Source organism: Solanum stenotomum, chromosome 9 (genome assembly GCF_019186545.1).
Source record: "Solanum stenotomum isolate F172 chromosome 9, ASM1918654v1, whole genome shotgun sequence".
NCBI lineage: Eukaryota > Viridiplantae > Streptophyta > Magnoliopsida > Solanales > Solanaceae > Solanum > Solanum stenotomum.
Window position 1 is genome coordinate 6,939,614 of NC_064290.1, and position 26,194 is coordinate 6,965,807.

Genomic DNA, 26,194 nt, shown 5'->3' on the forward strand with positions numbered 1-26,194 from the left:
CCCCCCCCCCCCCCCCCCCCCATCTTTTCATTTCTTTATCTATATGAAACCAAATGGGCGAGGTTTCCCTTATTAATAGTGCCATCTCCATCATCCTGCACACCTCAAGTGTATATCCTCTCATAATATTTGTCTAGATTATACATAAATAATTTTAAAATAATATTTTTGCCTACGTAGCAAACAAAAAAAAACTAAGTAAGAGAATACATTTTTTCATCATTCCCGAAACACTCGCGTCTTCTTTCTAATTTCTATGGTTTTTTTGTAGAAAAAGATTTGTTAAGAAATATTCAATATCAAATAATATTTCTTGGTACTAATTTTGATACCACGGTCTCTCTTGGTCTCCAGGAAATTACACACAACGATTAAAATGGAGAGCTTTGAACATTTGATTCCCTTGTTTAGGGATGTGCGTTCGAATGGTTTAGATTGAATATGAAAATTTCGATTTAATTTTTTAGTTTATGAATTGAAAATATTACAATCCAAATAACTTTGGATTAGATTGGATTTCAGAAGTTTGGTTTAGATTAATCGGTTTAGATATTTTAGAGTTTCATTTTTCATTTTTTAACCTTTAAGTAGGACATAACAATTAACTAATTCGATTCATCTAACATATAGATTGCTTCTTAGAATGTACAATTTTATATAGTTAATAAAAATTTAGGTCATTTTGTCCGCCATGCCGTGTAATTACAATAAATATTGTTACAAATCAAAAGTGAAATGAGAAATACATCAAACTAAGTAGAGTGTAATACAACAGCAAACAATGCCACAAACTGAATATATACTAAGTGATTAGTTCATCTCATCATCTTCTTCCTCTGGTTCTCTCCAAAATCCTATATTCTTAACAGCACACGAGAACGATTTCAGCGAGTTGCAGTGGCTTACTTCAACATACTTAAGCCCAGGCATTGCACTTTTGATTTCTTCCCATGTCTCCTCTAGATCTGGCAAGTATTTCAAGCATATTTCTTCGATTTTCCATTTATATCCTTCAATACCCCTGAAATGATCACTCAGACGTTGTAACACGCATGAGTCTTCGATACAAAGATATTGTAATCGATCAAGCAATTTAGGGGCTATCCATGCTGGTGTAGTATGTCCACAGAATTGCCTTAGGTACAATTCTTCTAGAGTCTTGGGTGGTGACAACTTCTCCAGCCTCTCTAAGAAAATATCATCGTCACGGTCACCAGCATTGACAATTAGCATCCTCAGATATTGAAACTGTGCGAGTACTGTTAGTTCGTCTTCCTCTATCATGCTTCCTTCCATGACATCCAATTCCAATACTCGAAGGTCTCTAAGATCCTTTAGGTCACGCAAGTGACATGCATTTGATACCCTAGCATTAGGTATCTTGAAGCCATACAATTCTTGAAGATGGACGAGTTTGGAGAGTCCGCGTGGTAGATAAGAAAGAGAGGTACAATTCCCCACATCCAAGACAACCAGCTTTGGAAGAAGGGTGATTGATCTAGGGAGCTGTTTTAAGTTGATGCATTCACCAAGTACCAAAATTTGGAGGCCCCATAGCTTCTTGATGGATCGTGGCAGTTTGGTCAAATTTTCCACGTCTCGAAAACTCAAATAGGTTAGGCGTTTCAAAGATGTGATCCAACGCCAAATATCAGCTTCACGAAATTGGGAATTCTCCTTAAACTTAAGGTGTGAGAGGTCTAAAACCCGGAGAGACTTGACTTGAGCCAATGCAGTCTGCTTAGTGAAGCCAATGTCATTGGCTTTGGTGAGAAGAAGTGCCCTTAACTTTGCGTTTCCATCCAAAGGTTGCAGCAATGTTTCATTTGTGACACCCAAACGGCGAGAGTGGATTGTGGCTATGTTTGTATTATTCTCATCTAAAAAACTACAAAAGCTCTCTTTTCTTGCAACTCTAATTATCATTTCTCGAATCATGTCATGCATCTTGCAACTGTAAACTCTCCCGTCATAGTTTCTTTTACTCACAGGTTCAACAAGGCATCGATTAATCAATTCTGATAAACATTCAAGAGCCATTTTTCTTGTAGTTTTTGTCCCTTTCTTGTGAATGAATCCTTCTCCTATCCACCAATTTGCCAGTTGATCAACCTCGATCTCATAATCCTCCGGATAAATTGCAAAACATAGAATACATTGCTTTTGCTGAAGAGGAAGCTCATCATAACTTAGTTGCAAAGTAGCCATTAAAGAATCATGGCTCTTGCTTTCATTTGCCAATATATGAGGCAAATCTTCACATACCTCCTTCCACACGGAATATAACTGACCTTTCGATAACAACAGACCTCCAATTGTCTTGATTGCAATGGGAAGACCACAACATTTCTTCAGAATGTCATGTCCAACATGTTCTAGTTCAATATCCTTGCATTTTCCTCTGGATGATGCAAACGCAACCTTGCAAAATAACAACCAGCCCTCTTTCTCAGAAAGCAACTTGGGTCGATGAATTTGTTCTTCCTTGACTCCCATTCTCTTAACAACATCTTCATTTCTAGATGTAACAATGATGCAGCTGCTCTGCTTCTCTGTTTTGGGAAGTCCATCTAGGATCTGTTTCCACCACCCGTCATCAATGCTCCAGACATCATCCATGACAATTAAGTACTTTTTGTTCGAAAGTGCTTCATGAATTCTCTTCAACAACACATTTTTATCTGATGACCTGTGATCATCCATTTTGAGTTGCTCCAGAATACCCTTCATGATCTCAAGCTCACCAAAAGTTGATTTACAAACCCAAATTCTCACGTGAAAGCGTGAACACACTTCTCTATCGTTGTAAATCTTTTGGGCAAGTGTGGTTTTGCCCACACCTCCCATCCCCACAATGGCAATGAGTTGTAACGATCCGTTGCAAGGAAGGATCCACCTTTTCAGTGTCTTGGTATCTTCAGCTAAGCCAATGGTCTTAGATTCATCGATGATGTCTAATGTCCATCGCACTCTACCCCTACCACTACTGCCAGCCTCTTCAGTTTTACATAGACTAATCATAGAGGGAATGTAGTTCAAAGTTTCACGCATACTCTTTATATCCCTATTGATTTCTGCCAACTTCTTACCAACCTGATTACGGAAATTCTTTCCACGTAGAGAAATAGCAGACAAAGATCTGCTTTTCATATTTTCATATTCTACTCGGTTTTGGCAGTCACTGACCAAATCATCTATTCTGTAAATCAGTTCTCTTAGTTTCGTAGAGGGAGCCTCAAGAGTCTTGAACTTCTCTTTGTGCCTGTCCACATCTCTGAGGTATGCTTGCAAAAATTCAAGTTCTGACTTCATCTTCTGAAACTCATGTTCAAATCCAAGAACCTTTTGAATTTGAGAATCAACTTTGTGAAGAGTCGCATTAAGTAACGCTTCTTCAATCATTTTTGGTCTGCAAAACTTCTCGTCAGTCTAATACTTCACACACATAAGACTTTAGACAATAAGAAAGATGAAAACTACAATGTCAAATTACTATATCTACGACTCCTATACCCTTATGATAACAATGTATGTACTCATATGACGAGCAAAAATGAGCAGTTCCAATACAGAATCTATCAATATGTCCTTGCACTACATGGTTGAGGTGAATGATCAGTTAAAAGTTAACACTGATCATATAAACTACTAACTGCATTTCGACGAAAATTCTACTTACAGCACACAAAATGAATAGTGCTTTTACATAGAGCTATTGTCTTGCTCATGAACAAAGCTACTGCTAGTTCCAACACAAGTATGATAAAGCTATTGTTTTTTCACAACAAAATAGTGTGATACTCAAAATACAATGAACAACATATGGCTTATACGACTGGTACAAATGACAGACACTAACAAGCCTAAACTATAGCAAGGCAAGACAATACTCTACCCTTACTAACCTTTCTATCCTAATAAGCGACCTCGGTAGTATGAAGTTGCGTCATGTCCTATTTAATTACGTACCTTTCCCTAATATTTTTTTGACCTACCTCTACCCTTCGCGTACCCCTATAGCTAGCCTCTCGCACCTCCTCATTGAGGCGTCAGGGCACCTCCTTCCTCAAAAAAAATGGAAAACAAAAAAAGAATCCCAACACAGAGCAGCCGAAATTATGTTTTTAAGTAACAACAATCCAAACAGATTAAAACCCAGATTTTCCAAGGGTATAGAGGCCGTATAATTGGGGTTAGAAACTAAATTGAAATCATATATACCCTTATATTTGGCATAATGCATAAGCATGACTCTTAACTTTAGGTATGCACAAGTAGAGATTTAAACTTATATAAAATTGAACAAATGAACACATTCGTCCTACATGGAACCCTACATAGCAATTTTGTGTCATATATGTCGTACTACATATATTATGTTATATAGGACATGTGTGTCTACTTGTTCAATTTTATACAAGTTTAAGTGTCTCTTTGTGCACACTCAAAGTTAGAGGGTATAGTTGTCCGCTGAAGCCAAATTAAGGATCATATTTATGTATTATGCCCTTATATTTTGCGGGTAGATTTAAATATGTCCTGAGTTTAGTAACGGAGGGAAAATATAGTGAATTTCACATGTTTTAAGATATTTTGGATCCTTTTCCATACTTCGTAATTAAGTGTAACTACCCTAAATAGTTATAATTATGACTTTAAAGTAGCTTATATCCCGTAAAAGTCTCTATTTCTTAATGGTCAGTCTTTTTGGAGAAAAGCATGCGAATCAAAATAAAAAATATCACATCATGTCAACATGTTTCCTTCCTCAAAAATACATAAACTAAGTAGGTGTTTGGCTATAGATTTGAAATAATTTTTTCTTCAAAATTTATGGAGTTGAAGCTGACATGAGGTTGTGTTTGGTTATATTTTTTTTGCCAGGAATAACTGAAATAATGTTATATATTTGAATGTACTTAAATATAACTTCAAAAGTGAAAAGTCACCCAAAAACAAGTTATAATTTGTTTTCCGAATTTGGAACAACCAATTTCATGTTGGATTGCCTACAATTTTTCATTACCATACACTAATTTTGAAATGAAGTGAAAAAAAATTATTCTGAATTTTTTTTTCTATAGCAAAAAAGGTCCTTAAAGTTTCCAATTATTAGAATAAAACAACTTCAACATCTTTCTCCATGATTAAAGAAGTAAAAACATAATAAACCAACGAAATAACTTTCTTTAATTGTTTGATATTGGCATGTATGTAAATTTAAATATAAATAAACTTGATACTACATGTATTAGGTTAAATATATTTTCAACAACAACAAGAAAAAAGAAGAAAAACAGAGGGAGTTGAAATTCAGCTACACCTTAAAAGTATTCTTATATGAAAATCGATCTATAATCACATGAAGCCAAATAATTTGTAAAAGAATGGAGGATTTCGAAACAGAGCTTAGTGCACCAAATTGTGCGATCAGCAGAAACAGAAGAAAAAACAAAATACAGTATGTTAAAGCTATTACTCACCTGAATTAAGAGCTCAGGGTAAAGTAGTGCAGAAATCAGCTGCAAAATTAAATAATCAGACCAAAATTATCTTTGTTTCAGCAAACTTCATAAGAGTATGATAGGTAAGAAACTCAAAATAGCATACTAGTAGGAATAAATCACTCTACTTTTGGTGAGAGAACATGTATACTTGCCAACAATATTTTAATTTTATGAATTTTTGAATTTCTAAATGTTAAGAATTGAATTCTAATTTTAATGTTTATATATATTTAATAAATTTCTTAATATAAATATATTGTTTCAGTTAGTTCCTTATGTATATAAGTTTTTAGTTCCATCTTGTCTGTACTCTATATATTTAATTTATTATTCTCTTTGTTTAAAAAAAATGATATATATATTTTTTTTTGTCTATTTGATAAAGAATGATCCCTCCCTTTTTTTTTGCAACACTATAATTTTAGTTTTTCATGTGACATGATTAAAGCATAAAATTAAAAAACATTTTAATACATTTAACATAATTTTAATTTAACTCCACCATGTATATACTTCATCTATTTAATTTATCCTTATACTATATAAAATAATTTAAAATGTCCTTTTTGGTTTAGTGGTTTCAATTATTGGGGTCAAGTGACCCCTCGCTTGCCACAAAATCGACAATCAATCTATGCTATTGAATTTTTTTTAAAAAAAAAAATTTAATCTATGCTATTGATTTTGTGGTTTATTCTTTATTTTATTTTATCATGTTTTTAGGGATTAGATAGGTAAAAGTGAGAGTGCCCAAATTGTCGTAACTAAACCAAAACTATTAACAGAATTTTAAATTATTTTCGTTAAAAAAATAAATTTAAAAATAGAAAAAGAAATTTGTCACCCCCCCCTCCCCCGCACGCCCCCCTATCCCAAGAAAAATGTAAAAAAAATTGATTTTTTTTTTAAAAGAATGCCTTTTTACCACCCCACCCCTTACCTTTTTTCTTTTTTTTTTTTATGAATGAACATTTGTTACCCATTTTATCCATTTAACTATTCACTTATAAATAAATAATATGAGTATTATTCGTTTTTATCCATTTTTAAATGAGTTGGATACCCAATCCATTTAAAATGAGTAAATATGAATGAATACCCATATAAATTACCCATTTTGCCACCCCTAAATTCATAATCAGGCTGAGCTTGATCACCCTACTCGCATATTTTATTGCAAGTTTATTTTGTATACGTAAATTTTCATATGATTATAATTATAGCAAACATATCAATATGCAGGTTGAAATTAAATGAAGTCAACCTAAATTGGAGTTTAGAAAAGAAAGGGAAGAAAAGGACCAGGAACATGGCCTTGTCCTTCACTAGTGTTTAGTACTCTATAGCTGTACAATAACTTTGGGGTCGTTATTCAACCCTCAAAAAAACCTAGTTCATTTGATAGCTGATTAGAGCTATGTAAATATTAGTAATGTAGAAATCAATTATGAGAAAATGTATATTTTATTTTATGTAAACATAATGTTTAGTTATTCATTTGTTATTTATCACATAAAATAGTAGATATATTTATGTTAATTTTTAAATTTTAAATTTAACATAATATTAATTTTATATATGAATAATTTACCTCCTGACCAACATTAAATATAATATTACTTAATTATGTAGGATTTAATACATGCCTAACTTGTGTCCAAATCATCTACTAAACAACCCTTCAAGTTTAATTTATATTTATGTGCATGGGCAGAGCTAGTAAGAATCCAAGGGGTGTCCGAACCTTCTTCGGTGGAATTTTTTTTTGTTTATATATGATTTTTTTTTTATGTATATATGTAGATTGTTGCACCCCCTTTGACTTTTTCGTATATTTACTTTATCATATTTTGAACCCCTTTAATAATAATCCTGACTCATCCACGATTTGTATGGTGATCATTCTTCGGGTTAGCAGATTATAAATAACTTACAAGTATTTAAGTAGCGAATATATCATAATCAGCATATACCCCCCAAGTATTTAAAAGCAACTTTATAAGAAAAAGGATGGACGATAGAAAAGAAATGGAGGGGAAGTTGGAACTTTTCTTTTGAAGAAGATATTTTTTAAATTTAAGTTATAAAATTCACTATCTATTATTTATATACTCCATCTCTCTCAATTTATGTGACTTACATTCCTTTTTAGTTCGTCCCAAAAAGAATGACACATTTCTATATTAAGTAACAATTTAACTATAAAATGTCAATTTTACCCTTAATGAAATGATTTACCGCCACACAAATTTCTATCATTCATTTTGGACCACAAATTTTAAACTTCATGCTGAGTGAAACTACCTCACATAAAATGGGACGGAGGAAGTATATATATATATAATATATATAAAATGATTTTAATATATATTGCAATTTTCCGGGGGTCTGCAGCTCCACCCGAGTGTATGCAGTGGTGGAACTACATATATTTAAGGGGCATTAATCGATATTTTTTCGTCAGAAAATTACATTATGTAGCTAGATAAAAATATTTTCTTATATATATATATTCACACACTGTGACTTCTTCATTAATTTACTCTTTGTATATTTTGATACTCTTTAATAAAAAATTTGACTCCGTCACTGAGTGTATGGTCTAATTATGATCAACGTGTTTCATATTTCTCTTCAGCTTTTTTGTCCAAGTAATTCCATCTTTATTGGAAAGTCATTTTATTCATAGAGCAAGGTTATTTGTGTTGGTTCAATCACTTTTTTGTGTGCACTTCTACTTTTTTCCTCCAATAATTAATATAGATAAGATAGAATATATCACAATCAGCATATGTCCCTCAACAATCCTCCACTATTTTTCCACAATGATAACTACACTAGCTAGTCTCCCATTACTTCGACTTTGTGATAGATGGACCCTAATATTATATATAGTCTTGGTCTTAATTATATTCGGAACAACACGAGAAAATGATCTCTTCAGATCATTTATAAATTTTATTGATAAAGTAAAATTTGGGAAAGATAGAGTATATGTAAACTTAATTACCTCTATTTCTTGGAGGTATAGATAGGTTGTTTTCGAAAAACTCCTAACTCAAGTGAAGCAAATCAAAGTAATAATGAAAAGGAAAAATAACAGTGAAAAAAAACATGACAACTGTGCGAAGCATATATGCAAGGAATTGTAACATCAATAACAAGGCGTGGTCAATTACTAAACATAATAAACAACCGATGATACATATACCAAAATCCAAAAATACAACATACATGGTACTCTAAATTACTACCAACTCAAAGAATACATGAACAAGTAAATATTAAATATTAAAACAATGCTCGACTATCTATTAATTTTTTTTCTTTATATATACGACCTCCACATTCTCTATCTTAAGTCATACTCAAAAACAAAATTACAAAGAATTACAAAATCAAAACTGCCTAACAATCTATAAACATTTTTCTAAAAGGAATAACTTTAGAACGTTATGCACTGCCCTACTAAAAAGAAAAAAGTTGGAAAAATATTGCCTATTTACTTTTATTAAGGGCCCTAATAATGCCATATCCGACGGACTTGTCTGCAGTACTATGAATTATAAAGTAGTCTTCCATATCATAATTTATAGTATTATATAAACTGACAGAAATATATAATTAGTCTTTATAGCAAATAGAATTATAATTATAGAACGTAATTATTGTAATTATAGCTATAAAGTCTTATTATGTCTATTATATTTTCTATTCTGAAATTTATCCTATATANCCCTACTAAAAAGAAAAAAGTTGGAAAAATATTGCCTATTTACTTTTATTAAGGGCCCTAATAATGCCATATCCGACGGACTTGTCTGCAGTACTATGAATTATAAAGTAGTCTTCCATATCATAATTTATAGTATTATATAAACTGACAGAAATATGTAATTAGTCTTTATAGCAAATAGAATTATAATTATAGAACGTAATTATTGAAATTATAGCTATAAAGTCTTATTATGTTTATTATATTTTCTATTCTGAAATTTATTCTATATATATTGTATTGTATAATATTATTTAATAGATATAAATTTGGATATGTTATATATACCATTTTCTGTGTTTAAAGTACAAGATAAAGTTATTATAATAAAAGAAATAGGATAAAGAGTAAAATAATATTGTTAAATAAAATGTGAGGTAAGATAGAAGAAGAAAATTAGGTAATAACATAATCACATCAAATTAGTTATTATATAATATAATATTACATTTTTCATTATTACATAACAAGAAACTAAATGTCCTTAAGAAATTAGATATCTTGGTTAGACATATCTATTTTTAGTAAAAAAAAAAATGTAAATAGGAACAAAAGGAGTACAATCAAAAAAAAAATTGCATGTCGAAAGTAATAAAACAACACACTAATGACGGATAACATTGGCAGGTGTTTGTTCGGTAACTAATTTGTTTTGCTATTCTCTCATCTTCTCTTTTAATTTTATTTTGGTATATGATTAATATTCGAATTAAACTGATTTGAAATCGATAACAATCAAATTGATAAATATATATTATGTTTAGTTTGATTTTGATTTTGATCAATATCGACTCTAACTCTACCAAATTGGCTGTTATGTTTTTTCTATTTGACACGTACCTCTTTTAAGCACAAGACAAAACTAATTTGGATAAACATCATAATTAGAGGTGTCAAATGAGCGGTTGGGTCGAAATTGAAAATATTAAAATGGGTTGAAATAGAAATTGAGTTGGTTTCTAACTCGCATTTTGGGCTCAAATGGGTTGGACTCAAATGGACTAATTGAACCGCCCAATTTGACTCGCCTAATTTCAATAATTTTAATATATTGTTATTTAAGTTTTATAACTATATATAATTTGAATTTCAACTCAAGAAAATTTTAAAAAAGAAGTTACAAATGGATAGACAAATCCTAAAAGACATAAAATAGATAGTAATTCATATCTTCAATATAGTAAACATACATTACATCAATGAAAATAAAGATCTTAAAACGGGTTGAAATTGGAGATTAAATTGAGCTCAATTGAGGATTTTCTTAAAATGAATTAAGATTTGATGAGTCGAGATTGACCACAATTCAAATTATCTTGAGTTTAACCCTTAAAATTATGGACGGATCGAACGAGTTACCTATAGTTAGACTCATTTTTGACTCCCCTAATCATAATTACGAAGGAATAATTAAATTGGAAGCACGTAGAACACATTGATGGAACAATTCATGAGGATCAGATGCCCCTCACCTTCATTTTGACATACAAAAAAAAACTTCTAAAGTTACTTTTTGCAAGATTGATTGAAGAATACGAGCTATTTACAATCAAATGAAAAAAATACTATTTTTTTGCTGTCATGGGCCATGACTGAAGACTTTGCATGAAACATCCATCTTAAGCCAATCAAGCGTTTATTCTTTTATGGAAAAATTACTTGAATGAATATCTTTTAATAAATAATTATTGATTTTAGCAATAATTTTTTATTTATTACTATTTATAGCAATATATAGCAATACTATGATAAATCTACAATATGTATTAAAAGTGAATTATATATGCAATATATATGTATTAAAATTGTTTTAAAATATATTATGTTTGTTTGATAAGAAATTGACATATTGTATTAATAATGTATTAAAATGTGTGATAAATGTATTATCAATCAATAAAATGTGTTTTATATGTGTTTTATAAATTGTTCTTTGTAATATGTATTAAAATTGTATTATAAATGTATTAAAAGTGACCAAGTGAAAAAAATGTTATTGCTATAAATGGTAAATATTTTCTTAATATAGCATATTTATGTAAGTTTTCCTTTTTTTATTTTATCCAATAAATATCATATCATTAGTCATTACGCTGCATAACTCTAGGTTTTTTTCATGCACAAAATATTCTGCGTTTATAATTTGAGAAAAAAGTCACACCTTAAGGGGTGTGATATATGTGTATTCTGTTCTGATGCAAATATCAATGGCTCAACTTCAAACTGAGTAGGAATGAACATAATCGTTGATTTGATTTTTTTCATTTAACTAACTTAATGTCGGTCGGTTTTTTTATTCTATAAACCAAATTGAACCAATAAGAGTCAATTTTTAGATTTTTCAATTTGATTAGTATTTTTTAGGGTTTATTTCTCCCGTAAAGTCTCCACAATATAAAAACATGCAACAGATATTTCTTTTGTTCCGGTAAGACATACAATAAATATATAGAGCTTTCGAAATAATTTTTTTTTTAAAAAAAATAGAGGAATAACCATGCATTATGCTAAAATATAGTGTCATTAACAGTGATGATAATGAAAATCCATAAAACAATCACACTATTAATTAGAGATAATGAAAATGACCATGATTTTTTATTTTTATTTTTGTAAATAAATTTTTTTGGACCATTTCCCCATTTGTGCAGGGCGGTATGCTAATCAAAATAATAAGTTCAAATTTAAAATAACATTCTATTTGTCCCTAATTATTTGTTCAATTTTCTTTTTTTATTTGTCCATTTTGACAAATCAAGAAAGGACAATTTTTTTACCTATTATAATTTCAATTAATTACTTTGAAAAAGTTAGAACTTCTTGAAAATCTTAAATTTTTAATTCATCCACTTCATTATTAATAGGGGTAAAATGGTAACTCACTATGCCAATCATTATTTTCTTAATAGGTGTGTTAATTCAAAAATGAACAAATAATTAATAACAAAAGGAATATGTTAAAAACATGAATTGTGAAACTATTTAAGAAATACTTACAAATTATATTATGAAGTACAACATATGTATATAGTTGTATAAATAGAGTGTCATTTTGATTTGATTTCAGTTCGATTTTTTTAGTTAAGATCGAACTAATTATTATCGGATTTTTTCCTCTATATCAAACCAAATCATTTGTCATTTTATTTACCCTCGAATTGATTTGGTGTAATTAAATATGAAATGCAAATTAGACAAAAGATTTAACGGTATGGAGAAATTTCTAGTTGTTTCAACACTAATCAAACGATATCGATAGAATTTTGTACAATTCGAATAAAAAAACAGGATCCTACGAAATCTTAATGTGTTTTATTTAGCCATCTCTTTTTTTAAAAAAAAAAAGTGGTATAACTAAAATAGCATTGCTAATGACCACAAACAAATTAAATCGAATCTCCTACTTTCTACTTATCATTTTTGATACATTGAAGGAGAAAAAATTCCTTGTTTTTTTTTTTTTTTGTATAGTTTTTCTCCCTTTCTAATAAATAGGCACTTCCCAAGTTAAAAGAAACACCACCTCTCTTTTTTCTTCTCAACTCTACACTTGTAATCACTAGTTTAAGGTAATTAATATCCCTTTATTTATTCCTATTATACTATGCTTTAATTGTTTCAGATTATTTTAATGTTTATTTTTAATATGTCATACTTTTCTTTGATTTTAGTAATACCTTGTTTTCTTTGCTTCAGTTATTTGTTATCGCTACAACAATTCTATTAGTAATTGTTATCAACTTCATCGTTGTATTTAATTTGTTTTATATACTTGATTTTTTATATGCTTACTCGTAAGGCAACATATACAATCATCCTTTTCAGATCACATTTGTGATATTATATTGTGTATGTTGTTATTGTTGTTGTTGTTTAACATGACATACTTTATATTCTATTGTTATTAAATCCTACTAACTATTAAAAAGGCTTATGATATTATTATTATACCTACGGAAAAGGGTCAAAAATACCCCTGAATTATAGGAAAATGTCTAAAAATACTCTTCATCCATCTTTTGGCCTAAAAATACTTTTTTACTCATCTTTTTTTATCTAAAATTGCTCTTCCATTCACATTTTTGCTCACTTATACCTTCGAAAGTTGAAACTAACGACCCTCTCTTTTTTTCTTTTTTTTAATATTTATTATGTGTCATTCTCTTATTGAATGAAATAAAATCCACATCTCAACTAGATTTTTTCCCCATATTTATCGAAACCAAAAAGAAATTACTTTTTCAAGACCTCAATTATTTTATTTTTAAAGGAAAAATCTAATCATCTTTTATATTTGTTGTAGCTTCTTTTTTTTTTGGATCCGACTCCTCTTCATTTTTTTCTGTATTATCCACAAGTTCTTGCATGGATTGGCATAAGGAAAAATTAACAGCTAAAATTTAATTTAATCAAAAATTTAAATATGATATAAATAATTAATAATGTCATAATCATAATAATATTATCTTATCTATAATATATTATAATTTTTTCTCTCTTTTCCTATTTTTATTTTCCCTACGGGCAACAACATCTATCTTCTTTTTCTTCTTTCAAGGAGTTGTTAAAGAGATTATTAGGAAAAAAATTAAATTGTCAATTTTTATTTTTATTTTTAAAAAGAAGATAGACTTTATTTAGGATTTATGATAATATAATATGTCCTATAATTGAGGAATTACTAATAGTTTTTAAAATATATTAATTATCTAAAACAATTTTTTTAAAAACGAAATCTATAGAAAATAGAAATTACTAGATTTAAAAAATATGTATTTTTTTGGGTCTTGAAAAGGTATATTGTTTTGATTTGGATAAATTATGGGAAAAGATTAATAAAGGTGGATTTTTATTTCATTCAATAATAAAATGACACATGATAAGTATTTAAAAAAACAAAATAAAGAGGGGTTGTTAGTTTCAAGGGTATAAGTGAGCCAAAAAGGTGAATGAAAGGGTATTTTTAGACCAAAGAGATGAATTGAAAGATATTTTTAGACCAAAAGATGGATGAAGGGTATTTTTTTTACCTTTTCCTATAGTTTAGGGGTATTTTTGACCCTTTTTCCGTTATACATATGCCAATAGTAGATGCAAAACATGTCATGGTTTTTTTTTAATTTTCATGTACTTAGTTCCCCTAAAGGGTTACCTTCTTTATTTGAATTCACGACTTGTTATTAGGTGTTGAAGTGCTTTGTGGAGACACTTCTAGGATTTCTGAGTTCTCTCATCAAAATTGTCATCAGACTGTCTGCTAACAGTGAGGTAAGAAATCTCGAGACTCGTCTTGAAAAGTTACAATATACTTCCTCCGTTTCAGTTAGTTTGTTTGGTTTTGAGACACGTACGATATTTAAGAAAGTAAAGCAGAACTTTTTAAATCTTGTCATGTCTTGAAGACTTAAACTAAAGATATCATGTCGAATGTACCAAAATGTGGTTTATTTTTTTGTAGTCTAAACATGTTGTGTGAAAAGTTGAAATTAAAGAGTCGCAAAAAATAGACTAAAAATGAAAGTAAGACAAATAAATTGAAACGAAAGGAGTATTAATCATGGGCTTTGATCTGGTTATATTATCTCACCAGCAGACCTTTTCTACATTTTCTTCAAATTCCATCTACAGAACATCTTTATGATAAATTTAGTTTTATCAACCATTAATTTTCCCTTATTTCCCAAACATGTTCAGTCCCATAATACTGTAACCATCCTACAGAGTTGATTTCTTAGATGGTCATTCAACGAACGTTAATTATATCATAAATTCACCTTTATTAGTTGAGTGATTATCTAAGAAATCAGTTCCAATGTCATTCTTGCTAAAACTTTGATCCAGAAACCTTTTAATATTTCATCCAAGTTACACTATATCAAAAATGATCTTTAGCAGCAAGTAATTAAGGACAATAACTTAATTGCCACTAAATACGTATTTTTAGTAGCACTGAGCACTCTTTATAAATATCTCTAAAGCCTATAGCAGGACTCTTATTTTCTGCCCCCTTTAGTATCTATGAGGGCTCATTACATTTTCAATTTTGAAAAATTTGCAGCTAAGAGATGGGAGAGGCAATCATTGAAGCTGTAGCCGAGCTCATCGTAAAGGACTTGTCAAAGCAAGTGAACATACATGCTCAGTATGCAATACAATTTGAAAGTGAGTTTGAGGTGATGAAGAGAGAGCTGAATCTCATGCGTTCGTATCTCACTGAAGCAAACAGGCTGAAAGGAAACAATAACTCTGTCAAGACTACCTTATCTGAACTTCAAGAACTAATTTATGAAGCAGATAATGTGGTCACTGATTGCCAAATCCGCGAAGACCATCTAAGGACGAAAGGGAATCCTTCTTGCTTGCTTCCATCTCCGAAGGAGATATCTTTCAGATATATCACTGGAAAGAAACTGACAGGACTTAACAAGAAGATATTGAAAATGCATCAGAAGCTGAGGACCTTTGTTGGTCCAATAACTGAACAATCACGAGGTGACGAAAACATCAGCAGAAGGATAAGATGGACCTCACACATTTTTGATCAATCTGAAATTGTGGGGTTATCAGAAGATACAAGAAAAATCAAAGAATGGATCCTTTCTCATTGCGAGTCATTACATCGCGTTGGCATTGTAGGTATGGGCGGTTTGGGTAAAACCACAATCGCGCAAAAGGTGTACCATGACAGACAAGTGAATGTGAGATTTCAAAAGAAAGTTTGGGTTTCTGTATCTCAAACTTATGATGAGCTTCTCATTATGAAGGGTATTTTGAAACAGCTGAATGCAGATGATAGCGGAACTGACAAAGGAGACTTGCTTAACAGAATTCTTGAAGCACTTTCACATAAGTCATACTTGATTGTCTTGGATGATGTATGGAGCATTGATGATGGATGGTGGGATAGAATATCAAGGGGATTACCAAAGTTTGTAGAGCACAATTGTTGTATTATAATTACATCAAGAAATGATGATGTTGTTAAGAGAATGGGAGCTACAGAATCAAGAATTCATCGACCAAGATTGCTCGATGATGAAGAGAGTTGGTCATTGTTCTGTAAATTTGCATTTTTGTCAACTAAAGGGAAGTGCAATACTCAATTGGAAGAAGTTGGAAGAGAGATCGTGCGCAAATGTCATGGTCTTCCTCTAGCCATCAAGACCACAGGTGGGATGTTATCATCAAAACCACATTCACTCGGGGAGTGGACAAGGATATGTGAAAACTTTCGAGAGAAATTGGTATCGGATAGTGAAAGCAATATCTCTGTAATGGCTTCTTTGCAACTAAGCTATGATGAGCTTCCTGCTCATCTAAAACAGTGTATGTTATGCTTCTCAATCTATCCAGATGACCATGAAATTGAGGCGGAACAATTGGTTCGTTGGTGGGTAGGGGAAGGATTAGTCCGTGGTGATGGCACAGAAACTGCAACAGATGTTGCTTTTGGTTATTTGTCTGAACTCGTAAGTCGGTGCTTGGTTGAAGCTGTCCAAAGAAGAAGCTTTGATGGCAAAGTTTATAGTTGCAAGGTGCATGATATGGTTAGAGACATGACAATTCTCGTTGCAGAAGACGAGAAATTTTGCAGCTTCAATCGAGGCAGGAACATTGCCACAGTTAACTCTAGGCACTTGGGGGTCACAAGGGAAACAACTTTTCAGTCCTTATATGGGAACTCAAAGCTAAGCGCACTTCTTCTCACTACAACAAATTACATCGGCTTCAACAGGAAAATCGCTCTGGCTGAAATCAAGACTCTCAGGGTCTTGGACTTGTCATGTGTCAAGCTAGATAAAATCTGTATGATTGATCTATGGCAATGGATCACATCACTAAAGCGACTAGCTTATTTAAATCTGAGAAATGTTGCAAATTTGGACGAGATTCCAGACTCCGTAAGGAAGTTATGGGGCCTCCAAATACTAGTCCTTAGAGAATGCAAGGAACTGAAAATGCTACCAACATCAATCACAACACTTCCAAGATTGGCAATTCTTGATGTTGGAAGCTGTCCATCCTTGTCATGCTTACCACAAGGTCTCTCTAGGCATTCCAATCTTGAAGAGCTGTACGGGTTCAAGATACCTAGTCCAGCAACAACAGAAGCTTGTCGCCTGAGTGAAGTCGTTGCACTGACTCAACTTCGGGTACTGCACTTAGACATAACGGAGGAAAGCATGGTAGATGACAAGGAATTGGATGCATTGAAACAACTTGAACTACTAAGGGTGTTATCGATCAATGCAGGGGACTGTGAAAACAAGGACATCATAAGGAAGCTGGATAACTTGTCACCACCAACGCGCGTTGAAGAGTTATATCTAAGGCACTACCTCGGAGAAACCACACCAGCATGGATAAACCCCATTTCACTTCCCCAACTGCAGTACCTTTGCATCGAAGATTCAAGAGTGCTTAACCACATGAGTGAAATTTTTTGGGGAGATAATGAGGATAACTGGAATGTTGAAGGACTGTGCTTGAAATTCTTGCCAAGGCTGGAGGAAACATGGGAAACATTCCAAAGTGCAATGCCATCCCTCAAATACTTAGAAGTCAGCCACTGCAATTCGCTGAAAAATTTCAGATGTAACGTTGAGGGTTTAGGATATTGGACAAAGCCAGAGGAAGAGGAGCAAAACAAGGGAGATCAAGACGTGATTTCGTGCAACGAAGGAGGTAATGAAGGAGAATTTGATGACATGCACTGATGACTTATTTGCTATTTTGTATGTTTGTTGAGTTTTTATTCGAATATTGTTTTCATGTAACGAACTGGTTAATAACTTTGTATTGTATGCTGTTGTATGTGATTGTGAATGATGGATCTTAATATCTATTGGAAGTTCGCTAAGAGCAAAAATCAAATTGATATAGAGCTGTGATGCTCGGACTTTTCATAAATGTCGATGGGGCATCTGTGATCCTCCAAAAGTAGCGTATTTCTAGAGTATCTGACATGACACAGGTGCGCCTATGTTTTTGGAGAGTCCGAGCAACATAGATGTAGAGTATGATAGAACTAGCAAGCTAGAAATTAGCATATATGTAACATGGTGTTTATCAACTCTGCTTGCATATTTAAGATACATGTAAACGAAATGCTAAGAAAATTTTATTATCTGAATGAAATGGATAGCTCCTCCAAGTGAAAAGGGCGAGATATTCCATGGATGACGAACTTCTTAGACACGAAAATATCGGGTGCTGTGATCTCCACACCATCAATGATCAATACGCGCGAAAAATTGCTCTTAGAAATAGTGACATTCACGGCTGGAGTCAGTGTCTTGAGGGATGATATGTCAGGCAAGAGAGCCAATTCCATGGAAGTGTACCTCTGGGGCATTATATGAAGCCTTACGATTCTTTCGAGCAACGGTGAAGGAGATGATAAAAATCCCAAATGTGGAGGAGCAAAGATTGTTACAAAGCTTAAATTTGCAGAATCTTGAAGAACTCCATCAAGAACAGAATGCAATTCAATTGCAAAGGAGGCATATCCATTGGAGTTGAGCAATTTGATGATTCTTGGCCAATCAACCAAGTTCTTAGTACCGGTAGCACTTTCATTTGGCATTTCATCACAAAGCGGTGATTGAATAGCATCGAGGTGTTCGTCAATTCCATGAAAATCTAGCATAGAGAAGGCCCCACTAACTCCATGAATGGAAAGATTTCCTTCAAGAAACACATCAGGATGAGAAACAGAGACATTGTTGATCTCAATGATGCTCTGTTTTTTATCAATTCTGGTGATGGCAATTTTCTTCTGAGATAAAAGGGTCGTCAAGCAACAATCTCGGGACTTATTCAACAGTTCTTGAAATGGGATTTTCGAAGGAGAAATATGGTACTGAAGGAGCTGCTTCATTGCCCAAGAAGGAACAGAGAGCTTGGAAATGGCGGAATCTTGAATTGCAAAAATGGTGGATTGTGGAGTTGATAGGAAAATTTCAGGGGAGATTTGAAGTAGAGTAGCTATGATGTTGAATCCTTGATTTCGGAGAGCTTTAGAAGCGTTCATGGTGAGGGCATGTTTGCTGAATTGGTGAGGTGAATTTGAGTAATTGACGGTTGATTTAGAATGCATGGTGGATTGGATTGCTGTGTAAGCAAGAACTATGGAGAGGAGTACAAAAAACAGAGCATGACATCCAGAACTAGTCATACTTACTTGCAATTGTTTTCTTCTGTGTGCTCTGTGATTCTGTGTTTTGTGAAGACGAACAAAAGAAGTTCTTTAAAGCAGAGAAAGGAATTTTCCCTCCTAACGAATGAAGAGACCTCTGTGTAGTTCACTTATGTCATTAAGAATGACTCAAAATGACATAACTGGAGCAATGTAACAGAAATTAGGTAATTTTTTCATATTTTTTTTTTTGTGTGTTGAATTCATTTATTTTTTTAAAATATTTGGGGAACCTCTATAATGAGTTGAGGTATCAATATGTATAACTTCACCATGATTCACGATATTTTTAGACATTTAGAAGTCATTTAATAGAAACTAGATGATTTTCATAGTTTTTTGTGTGAACCCACAAATATTTTAGTGATATGATTTCTGGGCAATTTTCATAGAAAAAACTTAACAAGACACTCTATAATGAATTGGGGAGCAATATGCATAGCCTTCGTAGGAAGTTGGGGGAGCAGTACGTACAGTCTCACCATTTTTAGAGTGATTTTTGGGTATTTAGGGGTAATTAACTGGAATTAGGTGATTTTCTTAGTTTTTTTGTGTGTTTTATTTTTTGCAAAACTTTTATGAAACCATTTGTAGAGAGTTGGGGGAGCAAAACGTATAGTCTCACCACTTTTAGAGTGATTTTTAGGAATTTAAGGGTCAATTTACAGGAATTAGACTATTTTCTCAACCTTTTGTGTATATTTGCCTATGAATATTTTGGTGACATTGCTTCCAGATGACTTTTTGTGAAATCTTTATGAACCCCCATAGGGAGTTAGGGGAGCACTACATACAGTCTAACCATATTTAAAGTGATTTTTGGGCATTTTCAGGCCAATTTATCAGAATTAGCGATTTTTTTTGTCTGTTAGCCCATGAATATTTTTGTGATATGATTTTCGAACTAATTTTTTGCAAAATTTGAATGGAGGGAATTGGGGGAACACTACGTACAATCTCACCATTTTAAGATTGATTTTTGGACATTTAGAGGCCAATTTATAGGAATTAGGTGAATTTCTAAACAAAGTTGTGTGTTAGACGATGAATATTTTGGTGATATGTCTTTCAGAAGAATTTTTTGTGAAACCTTTATGGAACTCTCTGTAGGAATTCATGGGGGAGCCGTACGTACAGTCTCACCATTTTTAGAGTGATTTTTGGACATTTAGGGATAGTACGTATAGCCTCATCATGACCCACGACATTTTTGAACTTTTAGGAGCCATTTAACAGGAATTAAATGATTTTTCTGAGTTTTTCGTATGTACTAAGTATTATTTTACTTGAAATATCTTTTGATCTTTTAATATTTCAAAATTTTAAAGTTCATTATTTACATAGTGACGGAACCATGTGCAAGGAAGTAGGAAGTCGTAGAAAACTATACCGTATGAATACAATAAAAGAATTTGTTTATATAAGATTTTATATATAGCCTATAGGATGTGTTTGGTTTAGAGAAATTTCAATTTTGTTATGTTAGGTTTGTCAAATTTTTTTTAAAAATGTTTTTTTAGAAAAATTAACTTTCTAAAAAATGAAAAAAAATATCTTTTTTTTTTAAATCGAATGACAAATAATATTCTATGTTGATTATATTTTTTTCACCGTCCAACACTCTTCATGTGTATGTCATTCATGTATTCTTCATCCCCCTAACCCCGCTCCCTTTACCTCCATAACTCACCTCCAATTATATATTTTTTTAAGAAGACATACATAATTTTACGATTATATATTTTAGTAGACTTAAAAAAGAAAAAATACATTACCAACTTTTGAGGGTCTTTATTGTTCGTTCATTAATATTATTTACTACATAGAGTTTCGGTTAGATTTCAATTAATATGACCTTATAATAGCATAACAAAACATTTCATTTTACTTAAAGAGACGGGAAGATCAGTGTTGCAACGTTACAAAAAAATAAATATTTTAATGAGATTTTCTGACCAAGGTCGGTCCTTCATCTAATTGGGGCTTGCAAAATATTTTATCTGCAACGGCAGCAATAAATAAAGTACTTATAAAATAGATGAACTCCAACAATTTGGACGCTAATTTTATCTCAAAAGTTTTTCAAGTTATAATAATTTTGAATTTTTCTAAACTCACGGATATATTTATTTTCGTTCGATACATAAGTTATGAATCAGATTCATACTAATTTAGGTTTGAAATAATAGGATTATGTATCGACAATAACATTTGTACTAAATATATTCTACACAAGTAAAGTTGTAATGTATCTGATAGAGATGTTAAAAAAGAGAAGAAAAAAATAATTTTTTGTAATATAAATTCAAATGATAAAAAATTTTAAAAATTAAGTTATCTTAAGTCGTATAATTATATAATTTTTTCATAAATAAATTCAAGGCCTTTAAGAGAAATATTGCAATACGCGTAAATGGCTCCATTTTTCTCATTTCCTTCTCTCTTTTTTTCTTCACTAGGGCCCCTACTTTTGGGTTAAATACAACTCAGCCTACCTAAATTTTAATGATTTATATTTTTTTAAATTGTTTTTTTTCTGTTATTTAAGCACCTGAACTTGCACCTATTTATCATCTTAATATATAAACTTGAAATTTTCCCATATTAACCACTCTGAGAAAAAAAAAATAGGAAGAGAAGAATAATTTTCCTTTAGAAAAAACCATTGTACAGTCGTTTAACAGCTTCACTTAAATTAAGGCGCAGTCCGCGGGAATACACTATATTTAGTCAAGTACAATACTCGATTCATATTAAGTGAATTATCGAGAACACCTCTTAAAATATATATTTTAAACTAAGAAATATATCATGAATTAGAAAGAGTAAGTAGTAATTAACTAACTATTCAGCTCACCAACGTGAGTTCTGATGCAATGATGGAACTATTTCACTCTTAATCAGATCTTGGCAAAATCGCATTATCTCCAAATAAATATGTAGTCCGCAATTCAGATTTAATTGAGACTCCAAACATTAGACGAAAAAAATAACTACTATGCTCTAAGAATTCATAGAGGAAAGCTGAATTTTATGTAATTAATTATCTCCAAAAATGTTTGTATCTATTTCTAAATAACTCTTACTATTCACAAATTTGTACTCCATATTCTTCTAATGATCTGCATCTGATTTCTTTCTAGTAACTCTAATATAGCAATAAACAGTAGCAAAAATAGCCGTTACAAGTCCACCAATAATAACCCCTCCACCAGCAACCGATTTATCAGAATGATGATGCTCTGTTTCCATACTCTCTGGAGCTTCAACAATGAAATAAGAAGGTTCTTTTCCGATTTCATTTTCATCTTCCATTAACGACTTTATAGCTGGCGGATCTGCAATCAATAAGGCTCTTTCCACCATCATCTTTCTTGGGTATGTTAGCGAAGTTGTAATTGTAAATTCCCCTGCCTCTGCTTGAATCGCTGAAATTACTAGTAGCAGAAAGTAATAAAACATAAATCTAAATCGATCCATTATTTGAAAGAAAACAGAAATTTTGAAAAATTTAGCAGGTGTTTTGAGTGTGGACTGGTTGATGATACTACTATTGTTTTTGCTTGTGTGTGAGTTTTCTGAATTGTGTATAAATAGAGGAGACAAGTTGTGGAAGTGGGTGTGAAAATTAAACATATAAAAATTGAAGGTTGAGAGAAGTTTCAGCCTTTCATCGGTCCAGCAGGGGCTTAAGTAGGACCTAATTATGTCCAATAGGTTTGGAGCACAAAAAATTCCAATCTATGCAAACTTTTTAAATAAGGGTTTTGATAACGCCTCTGAATTTAGTATGAATTATTAGTTTTATCATTCTTCGGGATGACTCAATTGTTTGAGTTTGGGACTTCCATATTGGAGATTTCAAATTCGAAACCCCTTGCCAGCAAAAGCAAGGGTTTGTCTTCTGGGGCAAGCTTGTCACACTGGGCTTGCCTAGTGCGAATTACCTTTCATTGTGATTTGTGAGCTATTGCATAGCAGTGGGTTTTACTCTGGTCTTAAAACTACCTTTCTACTATGGGTTTCCCTTGTCATCAACAAAAAAAATTGTTAGTTTTATCTCAGAATTATTGACTGAGAAAATTGTCGAAAACATCCATAAATTTGAAGAAAATTTTGAGGATGCATTTTACTCATGTGACAAAATCAGGGGTATATTTAAGTTAAGTTAGTTAAGTAGAGAGTGTTTTTAAGGTTGTTAAAAATTCAGGTATAAAACTAATAGATCACTCCAAATTTTGAAGTGTATTCAATAATTCTCTCTTTTTAATCAATGTAAAACAAACAATACATTTTAAATTTAATTAAATTAATAATTTAACTTTAAATTAGTTTATTTTATCCATAAAAATATGAAGATTTATTTTAAATTATAATTTTTTAAAAAATTATATTTAATCAAAACATCATCACATAACTCGAGACAGAGTTAGTACCATTACAAACAACTTTCCTGATAATGTGATAGTAATGTGGAGTTTGTGAAGCTGTAATAACACGTAAAATTATGGACGGCAAGTGGGTAAGGAGAGTGACATCTGCTTTAATTACTGCGTATGACATCAATTAAAACGTTAACAAAGAAATAATAAATGGGACCGACGGAAAGTATTTTTAAAAAAAGTAAAATGGAGTTAAATTCATGACGCCGACTTTTCTAGACTCTTCTGACTCTTAAAAGTTAAAATCAACTATATAAATCATTTTATTTTTAAATTCTAGAAATAAAACAAATAGTACTAAGAATTTTGGCACATAAATTTTTGGACAAAAAGACTTCTAGAATTATTGAATCTAAATAATTCTGGGTGAGTGAGCTCTCATTAAATTTTAGAAAATAATTTGAAAATAAGTAATTGTGACAACTTTGTAATAATGATGAAATGTTAGATTTTAAAATATAAATGTATTTGGATGACTATTTAAATTTTACTTTTTGGAGCCAAATTTTTTCACCAATTGATCCAAAAAAAAAATAAAAATCAAGTTTTTCCCACCTCAATTTTCCTATATATTTTGTGTAAAATATTTTTTTATATTTTTATATATAAATTCTTAAAGCAAACATGACAACATCACAAAATATTCAAATTTCATTACTTCAAATTGATCTAAATTTTCCTGCTGAATTTGATGTTATTGATAATGAAATTAGACGACAAATGAATTTTAGTTCTAGTTCAACAAATCAATTGTTTTTTTGATTTAAATGGCACATAACTCCTTTATTTGGATCTTGATTTTTCTCAATTTGGCCTTCACATGTTTTGGTTGAGTCTTCTATTTTTACATCTTTGAACTTTTCGAAATGTCATCTTCCTTGATAAAATTTGTTGAAGCTTCAACTTTCAAGATTTTTTTGAATTTTTTTTCATCTTATATTTTTAATTTGTTTGTTGATATTTTTTTCAAAATCAAATTTTATAGAATAAGTAGTGAATAAAGAAAGTAGTTAATTAATGAATGAAGTAGTGAGTAAAGAAAGTAGTTAATTAATGAATGAAGTACTCTCCCAATGAAATTAATTACTTGTAGATTTCCTAGGTTAGCCAGAGTAAATACATTTTCAAGATTAATTAATTAATCAATCAAGAATATAATGGGCAAAATATAGTAATTTATGCATAATTTTTATAAAATGACATATATTGTGGTCCAGCTATTTTTAGAAAGGGGTGACTTATAATATGGGACGGAGGAGTATTAGTTTATTATTACTCCCTCCATTTCATATTAAGTTAATTTTTGAGATATTTTTCATTTTTCAAATTAATTTAATTGTTCAGTTTTCAAGACTACTTTTAGAGTTTTCTTTCAATTTTACCCTTCATTAGTTAATATTGGAATTAGTGATTAATTAATATTTAGTTATTTTAATCATAAATTTGACAATAATTAATAAGGGTAAAAATGGAAAACTATGTTCAATTTATGTCTTAATCTACTTTTCTTAAAGGGTGTGAAACACCTCAAAAATTAACTTAATATGGAATGGAGAGAGTATTAGGTTAACGAATTTTTAATGGTTTTATAAAAAAATATTAGGTTATCGGTTTGGTTTGGAATTTTAGTATTGGATTATTGAGTAAATCGATAACTCATTAAGACTATAGTAATTTACTATTTTAACCCTACATAAATATTAAATATTAATCCTAGTACTTTACTGGTTACTACTTTTTCCTTTAACCTCCAATTCACACTTCACATTTACTTTGAGTGCATAACTTCACATCACTACAACAAATTCGATTATCAAGGACAAATAATTTCGTCATTTATAAATCATATTTCGTCACTAAAATTCTTGTGAGACGAAAAATAATTTGTCACTCAGTCGTCACTAAATGTGTGTCTCTAAAAGTATACAAAGACGATTTAGTGCTTCGTCGCTAAAAGTATTATATTAACTACAAAAAGAAAAAATCGTCCCCAAATGCTTAAACATTTGTGACAAATTCATTTGTCGTAAAAAGNCTTTCATCGGTCCAGCAGGGGCTTAAGTAGGACCTAATTATGTCCAATAGGTTTGGAGCACAAAAAATTCCAATCTATGCAAACTTTTTAAATAAGGGTTTTGATAACGCCTCTGAATTTAGTATGAATTATTAGTTTTATCATTCTTCGGGATGACTCAATTGTTTGAGTTTGGGACTTCCATATTGGAGATTTCAAATTCGAAACCCCTTGCCAGCAAAAGCAAGGGTTTGTCTT

At 31.2% G+C, this 26,194-nt stretch overlaps 4 protein-coding genes across 4 annotated transcripts; 1 reads left to right on the forward strand and 3 right to left on the reverse strand.

Annotated features, from left to right (window-relative positions):
• Positions 1–724: 724 nt before the first annotated feature.
• On the reverse strand, positions 725–5,693 carry LOC125876694 (disease resistance RPP13-like protein 4). Its single transcript, XM_049557923.1, has 2 exons — positions 5,484–5,693; positions 725–3,409 (listed from the first exon to the last, which is right to left on the reverse strand). Exon 2 carries the CDS (start codon positions 3,400–3,402, stop codon positions 811–813), a length of 2,592 nt encoding a protein of 863 aa, XP_049413880.1. The 5' UTR covers positions 3,403–3,409; positions 5,484–5,693; the 3' UTR covers positions 725–810.
• A 7,090-nt stretch (positions 5,694–12,783) lies between these two features.
• LOC125876693 (disease resistance RPP13-like protein 4) lies at positions 12,784–18,069 on the forward strand. Its single transcript, XM_049557922.1, has 3 exons — positions 12,784–12,851; positions 14,467–14,550; positions 15,341–18,069. Exon 3 carries the CDS (start codon positions 15,348–15,350, stop codon positions 17,997–17,999), a length of 2,652 nt encoding a protein of 883 aa, XP_049413879.1. The 5' UTR covers positions 12,784–12,851; positions 14,467–14,550; positions 15,341–15,347; the 3' UTR covers positions 18,000–18,069.
• Positions 18,070–18,298: 229 nt separating this feature from the next.
• LOC125876699 (fasciclin-like arabinogalactan protein 21) lies at positions 18,299–19,566 on the reverse strand. The gene has a single exon (XM_049557927.1). The coding sequence runs from the start codon at positions 19,457–19,459 to the stop codon at positions 18,407–18,409; it is 1,053 nt and encodes a 350-aa protein (XP_049413884.1). The 5' UTR covers positions 19,460–19,566; the 3' UTR covers positions 18,299–18,406.
• A 2,986-nt stretch (positions 19,567–22,552) lies between these two features.
• On the reverse strand, positions 22,553–22,964 carry LOC125876702 (uncharacterized). Its single transcript, XM_049557931.1, has one exon. It carries the CDS (start codon positions 22,958–22,960, stop codon positions 22,595–22,597), a length of 366 nt encoding a protein of 121 aa, XP_049413888.1. The 5' UTR covers positions 22,961–22,964; the 3' UTR covers positions 22,553–22,594.
• Between the last annotated feature and the right edge of the window lie 3,230 nt (positions 22,965–26,194).